General features: G+C 45.3%; 1 protein-coding gene across 2 annotated transcripts; it reads right to left on the bottom strand.

The window, feature by feature from the left end:
• Positions 1–1,964: 1,964 nt before the first annotated feature.
• On the bottom strand, positions 1,965–10,803 carry MORN3 (MORN repeat containing 3). Of its 2 annotated transcripts, none has more exons than XM_020802633.3 (8): positions 10,593–10,803; positions 10,283–10,362; positions 10,060–10,116; positions 7,578–7,733; positions 7,046–7,203; positions 6,139–6,298; positions 5,519–5,703; positions 1,965–3,644 (listed from the first exon to the last, which is right to left on the bottom strand). In XM_020802633.3, exons 3-8 carry the CDS (start codon positions 10,061–10,063, stop codon positions 3,549–3,551), a joined length of 759 nt encoding a protein of 252 aa, XP_020658292.3. In that variant the 5' UTR covers positions 10,064–10,116; positions 10,283–10,362; positions 10,593–10,803; the 3' UTR covers positions 1,965–3,548. The 2 variants fall into 2 exon arrangements, with proteins under 2 accessions (XP_020658292.3, XP_078237914.1); XM_078381788.1 differs by having other exon boundaries at positions 10,283–10,384; positions 10,593–10,769.
• Positions 10,804–12,047: the final 1,244 nt, after the last annotated feature.

Consider the following 12,047-nt stretch of genomic DNA (forward strand, 5'->3'; position numbering starts at 1 on the left):
GATGGGAATTGCAGTCCAAGCAGCACAACACTGGAGAAGCTGGCCTTGGATCTTTGACCGGGCTGCAGGACTTTCTGAAAAGCACTTGGAAAAATATATAAATATGTTATCCTAGATGAGTAGAACTAATCTTAACCTACCTGTCAGAGTGGCCATTAATTTATATATTGTTTTTTTTAAAAAAAACATGTATGTATGTAAATATGAAGGAGTCACATTCTGATATCAAAATCCTTAATATTTTTCGGATCTTTGCTTTGTTGCTGACTGAGAGCCCTCCTGCCTTTTCCTGGAAGACGTTTCGGATGGTTAAGAAAATAAATCTTAGGAGTATTTTCTTTTGGTGCCTTGAAGCTTTTTGTCTGCAGGGGTATTTTATTTATGCAGAGGAATCAGAGTGTGTTTTGTGTTCCTGGTTTATTTTATCCTTAAGCAGCCACCCTCCCTGCTTCCCCTGGGAAGGTTAATTACTTTTATTGTCAAAAGCGCTGTTTCCTTTGGAGTTTTGCCTTGGGCAGAGTTCCTCGTGGGGCTGGCCTTGCCGGGTGGAATGCTGGATGTGTTTGAATTGGAGAGTTATTTCAGGATGAGCGTGTTTGTGTTTTCCCCTTGCACGCTTTCTGGTATGTTTTCAGAGCCAAAGAACGGTGTTCTCTGAGAAGCGTCCCTGTTATTTTTTGCAGAATGGAAATGTTGCCTCTCCCACATCTCGCTTGCTTCAACTGCAAATAAACCTCAGTGCCGTTTTTTAAACTTTCTAGTCCTCATTAATTAAAAAAAAATCCAGTTGTGTGCCCGTTCTGACTCCACAGCTGGAGATCTAAACCACTCAGCCATCCTGCCAGTCAACAGTGTTAGGAGCCCCGCTCGGAGGCCACAAAAATAAGCAAATATTGAAGATCTCCTTCACAGAACAAAATGTTTCCAGAAATGGAAGGAGGGAGAGGCTCAAGGCCAGCTTCATGGGGACGTATCGCATTCTGCGCGGTCAGAATCGTAAAGGGAACGGACAGGGCAGGTAACGTCCTGGACTCTATCAGCTGATGTGAACAGCTTGGGTTCTACCTAGTTCTGCTTTTTGTGGCCTAAATCCAGTTTTTTAATCCCAACTAGAGTGGATCTATTAGATCAATGGAAGCTTGGTAATCAATTTCCCTTACTGTGAGATCCAGCGTGGCCTAATGGATCAGGAGATCAGGCTAAAACTTGGGAGACCTGAGTTTAAATCCATACTCCGTTATGGAAATTCACGGGGCGGAATTTGCATGGCGAGGAAGACTCTTTAAGTATCTTATTAGCCCCTAAGGCTTTATTAGGGTTACTCTTAAGTCGGAAGCAACTTGACAATGTGTAATACCTTTCTTTGATTTCAGAGGGGCTAGCTTAACTGGGACTACAGTTGTTTTTAAGTTTATGATTTGCCAGGAAGGAGAAAAAAAAGTCCAACGAGAACATCTGTCTACAACCTGCTAGCTGGAAATAGACATCATTGTGAAAGTATGATGCTTCTTTCTCTGCAGGGTTGGGAAAAAATGGCTAGCTGCTGATATTCCTTGCTATTTTGGGGTACTTGTGTGGGTGCTCTCCTACCGAGCAACATCCAAAGCCCTTTTTTTTTCTTGTTGGGGTTTGAGCTTCTTTGCCATCTCCAATATGTCCTGTCCTGAACAGCTCTGCTCAACTCTTATTAGTAACTCAAACCTATGGCTTCCTTTAGGGAATCGGTCCGTCTTATATTTGGTCTTCCTCTTTTCCTGCTGCCTTCAACTTTTACTAGCATTACTGTCTTTTCCAGAGAATCCTGCCTTGTCAGGATGTATTCAACGAAGGACGGCCTCCGTTTGCCTCCAGAGATAAGAGTTCAGGCTTGGTTTGGATAGACAGATGCAAAAAAAAAGGAAAAACAATGTACAAATATATCTTTTTCTACTTTTTATTCTCAAAAATGAGTAAGAGAGCCAGTCCAATGATACCTTTTATTCGTAGGAATTCTTTGTAATGAAACACACAACATGATTGAGGGAAATCGTATCTGTACATTTTCTGGATCCCTTTAGGCATGCACTCATTTATTTCTGCTGTATCTTGGGAAGGAGACAGCAGAAATAAATATTTCTAGACAATTGTTATAAATAAGCAGACAAGGTTCTGTTTTGCCTGCTCTCTGGGTTGGCTTGAGTGTGTGTGGGAGTGTGTGTGCCTGTGTGTTTATAGTTTTTAAAATCACCTTTCTCTGCAGGATTTGTACCTACTCTTGTTTGGAAATAATTGTTAACTATGACTAAAAATGAAACTAGAAAATTAAAATTATTTTTCCAGTTTACTCTGTGTGTGCTTTGGTGCTACATTTTTCATCTCTTGTCTCTTTTTTTTTCCTTCTAGGAAGGCTGTGTTGTGAGGTTTGTGTGTGTGTGTGTGTGTTTCTTTTCAACTGTTAACTGTAGGCATTTTACAGGTCGAGAAAGAATGAATAACGTTGACTGTTACTCATTTTGATGGATGCGTTTGATGATAGCTATTGCCCCACCCCACCCCAAATAATCTGTCAGGGAGAATGCTTTGCCCCCAGTGAGCACAACCGAGAAACTTTGAGGTTACAACCTTTTCTTTATTATCTTTTCCTTTCTCTTCCCCCATCTCCCTTTTTTCTATGGGGCCCGGAGGAGGGCGGTACTTTTTTTTAGGAACTAAAATTAGGCCTTTGCTTGCTGCTTTTCTTAAACTATTTAGCAGAATTTGCACACCTTACAGAACGGAGACAATCCAATCAAAGTTAAATAGGATACCCTTTTGACTGAGTTCAAAGATCATGAATGAACAGACCTGATCCGTAAGCCCAAGCGGATAAATACAAGAGCACTGGGTACTGCTAGGCAAAGATGTGGAAAGAGCATTCTGCATGTGCTCAGAGGCACCCTTGAATAGGCTTATGTTCCACACTGCTTGTCAGCATTTAAAAACTTAAGTGGATGGCCCCAACAGCTCATGTACCTCTTCCATCATCACCCTGTTGCAAGAGGAATCCTTTCAGAGGGACACTTTAGAGCAGGGGTGGGCAACTGCAGCCCTAAGAGCGAAACCCGGCCCTCTAGGTTCTGCCATGCCTCTTTCCCCATGACATCCTTTCCCAGTTTTGGTCCAGTTTATTTGCCCATTCTAAAAGTTTTGAAATATCTCTCACCAAGCGTCATTAGGAGGTTTAAGCTCAAATATGTGGTCGTTTCTGAGGCTCCCTTTTGGCCTTTGGACCCACCCGCCACTAGAATGTAGTCCCGGAGTACCTCTCAAAAATTCAGAGCAGGTCTTGAGCTGAAAGAGGGTTCCTGTGGATGGTCTGTTCAATCCCACTGTGTCCAGATTCCAGGAAGTTCATAAGGGATGAGAATTTCCCCATATTTCTAATTAGGAAAAGATCCTACACCTATATATATATAGTATATGGGAAAAGCATTCTTTATGAATGTACGTTGGTTGCATTTGGTGAATGTTGGTTATCTCTGGGGTTGAAACAGGAAAAAAACAGAGGTCCTAATCGTAGTTATTGGCCGTCATCTTTCTTTCTGTGGCTGAGAATTTAATTCCTCCGTTTTCTCTAACATCTGGAGTGCCTCTTCAATCACGCCCTCAGGATCCAGCAGTTCGATCTGAAATCGCAGCACAAGAGAGAAGGGGTTAGGCCAGGGTGGGTGACGTGGCAGCCTCGGCTTTGAATCCGGCCTGCCGGCGGCTTGGCCCATCCATGCTTGAAAGAAAGGCCGTTTCTCCTTGCCAAATTCTCCACTGATGAGGGACAAACGGAGCCAGGACAGTGTGTGAAGGAACGCCAGGGTACAGAATGGCAGAGATACACCCCTTGCTTATGCAACGGGGGAAAGAAATAGGTGTACCTCCTGGCAGTGAGATGTAGGCACGCCTGGCTCCTAGAATTGGTAATTTATTAAGCCTTCCGTAATGTAAAAGCCGCTCCTTGCTTAAATTTAGGCTGGTGGAACACAGAGATCCTTGGGGATTAAGAGTGATTTTTTTCCAAGCCCGCACAACCCTGGTGGAATCTGAGGCTTCTCCCTTTTTCAAGGAGATCATCCCCACAAGATCCCACCGCCGGACCAAGAAGGAGCACAAAATGCTTTATCTTCAAATAATAGCTTGCAGGGAGGGGAAGGGAAATAGCATCTCTGGATGTTGAGTGCAGAAGCACAAGGCCAAGTATGGCGAATATTTGGAGTTTTCAGCCCATCCGCCCGTCCTTCATTGTTACTCTATAATTAAGCTCAGAACTCTCTACCCCCACCCCCATAGCAACCCATTAAGGTTTATTTAGTATTTATCCCGTTCCCCAGGCTGTCCTTGATTACGAACCTATCGAGAAATATACCCTGTTTCCCCGAAAATAAGACAGAGTCTTATATTAATTTTTTGCTCCAAAAAATGCAGTAGGGCTTATTTTCAGGGGATGTTTTATTTTTGCCATGTATAACCATCTACATTTATTCAAATGCAGTCACATCATCTTCTGGTTGCTGCACAGTGGTGGATGGAGGGCAGGGTTTCACTGATAACTAGGGCTTTTTTTGAGTAGGACTTACATTAGGGGCATCCTGAAAAATCATATTAGGGCTTATTTTCAGGTTAAGTCTTATTTTACGGGGAACAGGGTACAAGGAACCGAAACATTAAACGCTCTGAAAAGAAACAGAGGGGAAAGACTGGCTTGGCTGGAAGGCGAAGAAGGGAGCAGAATCCAGTTCTTCTTTCTTGGGCCATTGAGAACGTGGTCAAAGAATCTACAGTTTTGCAGACTTGAAGGAAAAGCCAGAGCAAACACATTTTAACAACAGCCTCTACACCCGGTATAACAGAGGTATTCCTAGAGAGAGAACTTCTTTGCAAAATGTTAAGGCCACTTCTTAGATTAAATTTACCTAAAACACAAGCCCTCCGCTGTTAGGGGGGGGCTCGACCAGTCTGATTAGAGAGAAGTGGAAACGTGTGTAATAGGTAACATGAACTCAGAGGAGAGAGATCAGACAGAAAAATAGATAGATAGACCCAGGTATATTCCCACGTCCCTCTCTTTTCTATATCACCAGTCACCGATATGTAGATTGCTACTCTTTGGCTTACTTCCCTCCTCCAAAGCTTGTTAATGTTACTGCTCATCTTTGAGAGAGAGAGAGAGCTAGACACGAGGTCTCCAGTCACTACCAGCACATCTGCACATATGGAAGCCAAATTCAGGAGTTTCTCTAATGAGGTAAAGATCCTTTCCTCCTGCCCTATTTCTAAGCATAAGGTTTTGTTGCTGTTGCTGTAGTTATTATACACTTGTTTTCCCAGGGTAGTTATTCCTATCCAGTAGCCAGAAACTCAGTGCTGTGCCACTGTAGAAATATTAAAAATATACTAAAAGAGAAGCAATAAAAGGTAACATGGATACACTCTGATTTGAGTGGTGTAGAGAGCTGGAAACACGTGCAATAAGTTAAATGATCCAAGGAAGGAGACTCCTTTGTGTTACCTTGGGGATTGGGTACTGAGTCGGCGCAGGAGCTTCATCGCGACCAAAATCGATCATGGTTCCACACTTTGGGATGTCCGCCACCCAATAACCTTCGTAGAGTTGCCCAGTGTCTAAGTAAATAAATCTCCCGGGCCCGTGTTTCTTCCCATCTTTCCAGCAGCCTTCGTAACGGTTTTCGTTTTCTGCAAACGGACATGAGTTTTTGATGGGTTGGTATTGTTTTACTTCTTTTTTTTTCTCTCCCCCCCCCCCTTTTAATCAAGAAAAGTCAGCTCTGATTTTTCCAGGAACTCTCAATCCAGCCTAGGTTTTATTCTGAACTTGGCGGCAGCTGTCTAGGGTGCTGAATCTTGCCCCCTCAATCTTCAGCGCCATGGAGGGCTGCTTTTCAAGTTCAGGCTCAAACCCGGCGTGTCCCTGATTGCTCCTGCAATAACTCCAGATTCATCTCGAGGTTCTACAGCTTCCCAGGAACAACCACCAACAAGATAATAGCCGGCCACCAACGATGGCCCGTTTGGGCATCAGGAGGATGGGGCCTCTGCCTGGACCATCTCTGATCTCTGGCCTACGCCCTAGAGGGCAAGACCCGACGGGCAGTAACTGTGAGTCCTTACTTAGTCGAAGCATCCCTTCTCCACTCGGCTCGTCCTCTGACCACTGGCCTTCGTAAATGGAGCCGTCTCGGTAATACATCCGTCCCCAGCCGTTTCTCTTCCCGGCGTGCCATTCCCCTTCGTAATATTCCAAATCTGAGTAGAACTTAATTCCATAACCCTAAAGTGACAAAAACAAAAACAAAAAACAGCAAGGGGGATAAGAGGAAGGCGTTTTCTCCCCCCTTCCTGTATTGCTTAGGTCGATCAAAAGACGGACAAACCAACCGGCATCGTTTTGATCTTACAGCGGAGACGGAAGAGAAGCGCTCGTGATGCTGGTGTGGTGGGCAACAGGGCATGTACTGTTGTGTTACTCCTTTTGTAGTGGTTTTTTCATCACATTTTTATTTCTCCTGCAAAGTATACAAGGGGAGGTGTGATGAGCACGGTCTATGCTATAAAACCAGTGCCCATCGGTGACTATGGAAGTAACTGACTCGCCAGCAAGAAACGATCTTGTAAAATCCTGCAAAGATGGCCACGTTAAACCTCTATTTTTATGAGCTCATTATATGCAGGGAATATTTAATCCGTAGCTGATCTCGTAGTACCCATTTTTATATAATTTAGTTACTAATTCCTATCTGATTGCTTGAAGCCCTAGCTTGGGACCAGCTTCTCAGGGGATGGTCTTGAGTTCCAATCTTCGCATCGCCTGTGAAAAGAATCAGGTAGGGGGCAATGCAAAGATTTTGTGCCCCAAACTCAGGAGAACCACCGCCGCTTATATACTGGAAAATACAGGGCTAGACAAAGTAATTATTTATAGGAACCACGCACTTAGTGAAACGGAGTATTCCATCGTCCAGCGAAGTGCCTTTCCCCCATTTTATAGAAATAATCATTCAGAACGAAGCCAACGTACCCACATCTGGTCATTTTTCCACCAGCCTGCGTACACTTTCTTATAATCTTTCGTTACAGGGTCAGGGCGGCTGTAGGATCCGTATCCGTCCCTCTTCCCAAATTTCCAGTCTCCGCTGTAGATCGCCCCTGTTTTTTTCCATATTTGGGTACCTTTTCCTGGAGGAATAAAGCACAGGACAGCTCTCATCTTGTGGGTCTCTTTTCCAGCTCATGAAAATATGGCACTGTCTTATATTTTTTGTTTCCCCCCCACCCAATATTGCTGTCATATCCACGTTATGTGTGAGGTGGGCTTTGTGAGTCCCCATTAACGAAGTAGGTGTACTACTATGCAGACATTTTGGAGATAGTATGGTGGTCTTAAGAAGCAAGACTTCTGTTTTGGTGCTAGTCGTGATCTCTAAGTCAAGCCTCCTTGTACAGGAGCAGTGTATCTGTGGATAGGAAGACCAACCACAGAGGGCGACGGCCAATATACTGAACATCCGCCAATGCCCGCCACCCCCTCTTTTGCTCTGAATTGTCTTTACCGTGTTTGAGGTTGTCCAGCCATTCTCCGGTGTAACGATCCCCGTTTACGGCGTAAACTGTGTGCCTCAGTCCACATTTCTGCGCCTTCTTGTCCCATTCATACCAAAGAGGCTCCACGGCCCTTGGATACTTGACAATAGGCATGCTTTCCTGGCCTGGAAAGGGATCAGGGAGAAAAGATGGATTCGGAAAGGGTCCAGAATACAGTTGAGAGTGTGAGCTTTTCACAATCTGTGGTTCCCCTGGGAAGCGGCTTCGTTAAAGAGGCAGGCCTTGTTTTTATCCCCCGGCTCCTTTGCTCCTCAGAGAACACAGATTCTCATAAATTTAATCCCAGTCAAAACAGGCAGAGGTCATAAAATGATATTTATGAACCAACAAGGCAGCAGCCTAAGTATAAAATATCAGCTACTGAAGATTAGAATAACTGAGTTGGACAGCTGGTATGTCTTAGAGAACAAACTGGCGAATTTAAAGGGATGTGTTGTTTTTTTTGTTTTGTTTTTTGACAGCAAATGGCTTTCCTCTCCTCCGGGAAACCTTTTTAGCCTTGTAAAAGAAGGCAACCTCTGAGCATGCACAGAGTTCCTTTCTCCTAGCCACTGGTAGACTGAAAACACACACACACACATCCTTCCTTGAATGTCATCAGATGACTTGGGGAGCATTGTAAGATTTATACTCTTTTTTTCCTTTTCCTAGTTCACATTTTTTTCAAAACGGAACTTCGGAAATCTAATTCCAAATTCCAAAGGTAACTTTTCTAAGCTTTGAAATTCCAGGCAGGCTTATACTTTCCCCCCCCCTGCCCCTTAATTTTTTTTGGGGGGGGGGAGGGAACAATCCATATCTATTATTGTAGAAGAAAACGATTGTGGGAGAAGAAAACAGCAAAGATCTGCGGAGCGAACCCTTTTCTTCTCTTATTCGCCACACCATCGCTGATCTATAGGGTAGGGTATGTTCCGAACCTGGTACATCAACGGATGATATAAATCATCTCCCGGTTAGGAGCAAGCCTAGAAACAGCTGAACGGTGAGTCGCTGTCCGAGGACTGGCTAAAAAGAACTTGAGCTATACCAGGGTGGGCAAAGTCCGGCCTGTGCTTGGACTACAAGTCCCATCAGCCCCAGTCTGCCCAGCTCATGGCAGGGAAGGCTGGCAAGTGCAGTGCACCCACAGCTGGAGGGGCATGTCCAGTCCCTCCCACCCCTGTGAGATACTATCTAAAATCAGGCTTACACACCTTGTTAGGTAAGGGTTCGGTGTGATCCAGATGTTCCCTTTCAAGCATTTTTCACGAGGGTGGACCACCTCTAGTCTCTTCTGCCCAAGCCTCGTGAGGTCATGGTGATGTCATGGGAAACCCTCAAGGTCTGCTTATTGTGAGGAACCGATCGCCCAGGAGACGGTGCCTGAAGGAGGCTTTCCTCCCTTGGCCTCTGCTTTGCACCAAGCATGAAGGTTTTGAACTTAATTCTCAATCCTCCACCTCTTAAAACTCCGTGCCTTTGACTGCCCAGAGATTCAAGAACCCTATCGGAAAGTCAAACCGGACGATACACTTAGCTCCTAGTTCGAAGCAGTGCTCCCTTAAGTGCCAAACGGCATCTGGTTTTATCCTAGCTGGCATGGGCTTTTCCTCGCCGCCGTATCCTGCATTCCAGAGTGTTTGGTTTTGTGATTAATCATTGCAAGGCAAATAGGAGCCCTGATTGGCAAATCTGATGGCTAAGGTACAACTCTTCATGGAAATCGCATGGTCACGGGGGAGGGGGGGAATGTGCTCCAAGGAGTCCTCTTAACTTTTAGTTTGACCCTCGGCTTCCAAGAAGGAGTAACTCTCCATCATAGATCTTCTGAGATAATACCTCTCTGAAGGTCTCGCAAAGAGCAACGGGGTAGCCTCTATGGTGCCACCCATGACCTCAGACGGCATAGTCTTCCTTGGTCTCAGTTGGAATGCACTTTCCATCATCCCCACCCAGTACAGCAACAGCACAACTGTGTCGTGACAGAGACGAACCGTTAACTGTGGGCTTCTCGGTTTGATGACGGTCTGCTCCCCTCTGAAGCAGAGTCAGAAAAGTGACTCTTTTAACTTCTAGAGATCTCCAGCCCGCGTAGCCATGGGGGATTATGGGCGTTGTTACCCACAAATGCTCCGTTTTCTAGTTTTTACATCTTGCACATGAAACCGCCTGTGCTTGTGGACGTAGGCGTGCAGGACTGGCAATTATACCTTCTGGGCTGTGTCCAGGGAACTGGTAGTAGCCAAGGAAGCCCAGATTAGCTAATGGCTCGAGACCCACGAATGGAGGAATGCCCACGACGTCCTGAGCCCAAACTTCTTTCCGATTCGCCCGACCCTTGGCTCTCCTGGCATTCAGAAGGAGCAACGACACCCTTCGGCTCCTCTGCACCAACCTTTTTCGTCACCCCCATTCCTGTCCTTGTCCGGATGTCTTTCCGCTACTCACCCATGATGGGACGGATTCGGCCCCTGCACTCTTCTGCAAAATCGCCTCTCTGTTCATCTGCAGAGTTAACAATATAAAACAAGAGAAACTGCACGTTTGTCTCAGTCTTGCAAACAGCAGCAATGCAAATAGAGCAGTGGTTGATACCAACACAAATAAATGCATTTAAAAGACAATATAACGTGATATAATAAAGGTGTGACAATAAAGGGTGTATAAATACCAGCATTGGCTGCTTCGGGGTGTCCATCCGTGGTCTCCGGGCTCACGAGCTTCCTGAAACCCAGGTCTGACCCAACATTCCTGTATCATCAAAATCAGGTCCCTTTCAAAAATGATCAGAAATTGCAGCTGAGTTTAGAAAGGGTTCCTTCTTTTCATTTCATTTTTTTCTCTGTCTTTTTTTGGATTACACTTCCCAGAACCCACCCACCCAAACCAGGTATTCTGGGAGTTGTAGTCCAGAAAAAGGCAGCTCTAAGCTCCAGATGGCAACGAGCACTTACCCCCCCTTTTCATCAATGAACACTGACCTGGAATCTGTGGTCGGAGAGACTCAGCTGTCCCCCAAGGGAACTGGGAGGCCCTTGGCCGACTTCTACAGGCGGCCCGTTCTTGCATCCATCGGCATTTCTTCACCACCGTCCCCCGGCGCCATCCGCTCACCCTGTGTGGTAGAGGTAGCCTTAGCAACAGTGGGCAGGCAAACTGTGGTGAGGGAAGGAGCTCGGAAAGGGACTCTGTGAGACAGTCCTGCCCTCCGGAGGATGATTCACTGCAGGGAAGCTGACCAGACCCAACGGATCAAAAATGGGCAATGCTAAAGTCTTGTTACCCCTGAGCAGGGCTCAGCTAGATCTGGCCTGGATAAATTTGCAGAGGAGAAACCAAGAAGAAGAAGAACATTCCTGTGCAAGGCACAATAACATGAATGACTCTTTGCATGGAGGGGCACGATTCTTTTTTTCCCCCTTCTTGTGCCAGGAGTATGGGGCAACGGGCATCTACCCCAACGGGAATCCTGCAGACCAGCTAGTGAGAAATGCGTTTGAACCCTCTGTGGACGCTTGGGATCCTCTATATGCCTTCCTATCTTGGGGAAAGTTGTAGCTGCTTTGAAATGGGACACATACATTTTATTTTACAATGTTTAATCTTACACGTCTTTCAGCGTTTTCATCCCTTTCTACCGTGTTTCCCTGAAAACAAGAAAGGGTCTTATATTAATTTTTGCTCCAAAAACATATTAGGGCTTATTTTCAGGGGATGTTTTATTTTACAGCCATGTCATCATCTTCTGGTGGCTGCACAAGGGTGGAGGCGCAGGGTTTCGCTTAACTAGGGCTTATTTTTTGGGGTAGGGCTTATATGACGAGCATCCTGGAAAATTATACTAGGGCTTATTTTCAGGTTAGGTCTTATTTTCGGGGAAACAGGGTACTAGAAGAAGGAATGCTTGTTTTTCTCTGTCACTACATTTGGTTGGCGTTTCTTCTTAGGTTTGCACAAAGCTGGCGTTTGATGCCAGAGTGAGGGCAAGGGGATGCATTGCAGTGGCAAGTTTCCACAAATCAAGTTACCGCTTGCATTCCCGGTCATGCACCAAGTCATGGGACTGGCACGTGACCTGAGGACCAACCATAAAACAGAGTGGATTTGCAGGATGTGGCAGCGGGAAAAGATTGTGCTAGGGAAAGCCAACATGTTTCACTATTTAAGAGACCCTTGCTTCTGAATCCAGGCTCCACGCATCTTCTGGTTGCATCTTGAGAGACAAAATGGACAGAGGAAAAAAGAGAGCAGCAGAAAAAGAGAGAGATACCATACTAAGCAGCATCTACAAAAACAAGCATCTATATACAGTATCTCCTGGAAGATATATACAGTACTGCCACCTGGTGACCACAATTAATGGTCATGCCTCTACTTTTCCCCTTTTAAACAAATTATTCTAAATAGAAAAGTCCCTGTTCCGATCATTGATTGTG

This window comes from Pogona vitticeps, chromosome 14, assembly GCF_051106095.1.
Source record: "Pogona vitticeps strain Pit_001003342236 chromosome 14, PviZW2.1, whole genome shotgun sequence".
Lineage (NCBI taxonomy): Eukaryota > Metazoa > Chordata > Lepidosauria > Squamata > Agamidae > Pogona > Pogona vitticeps.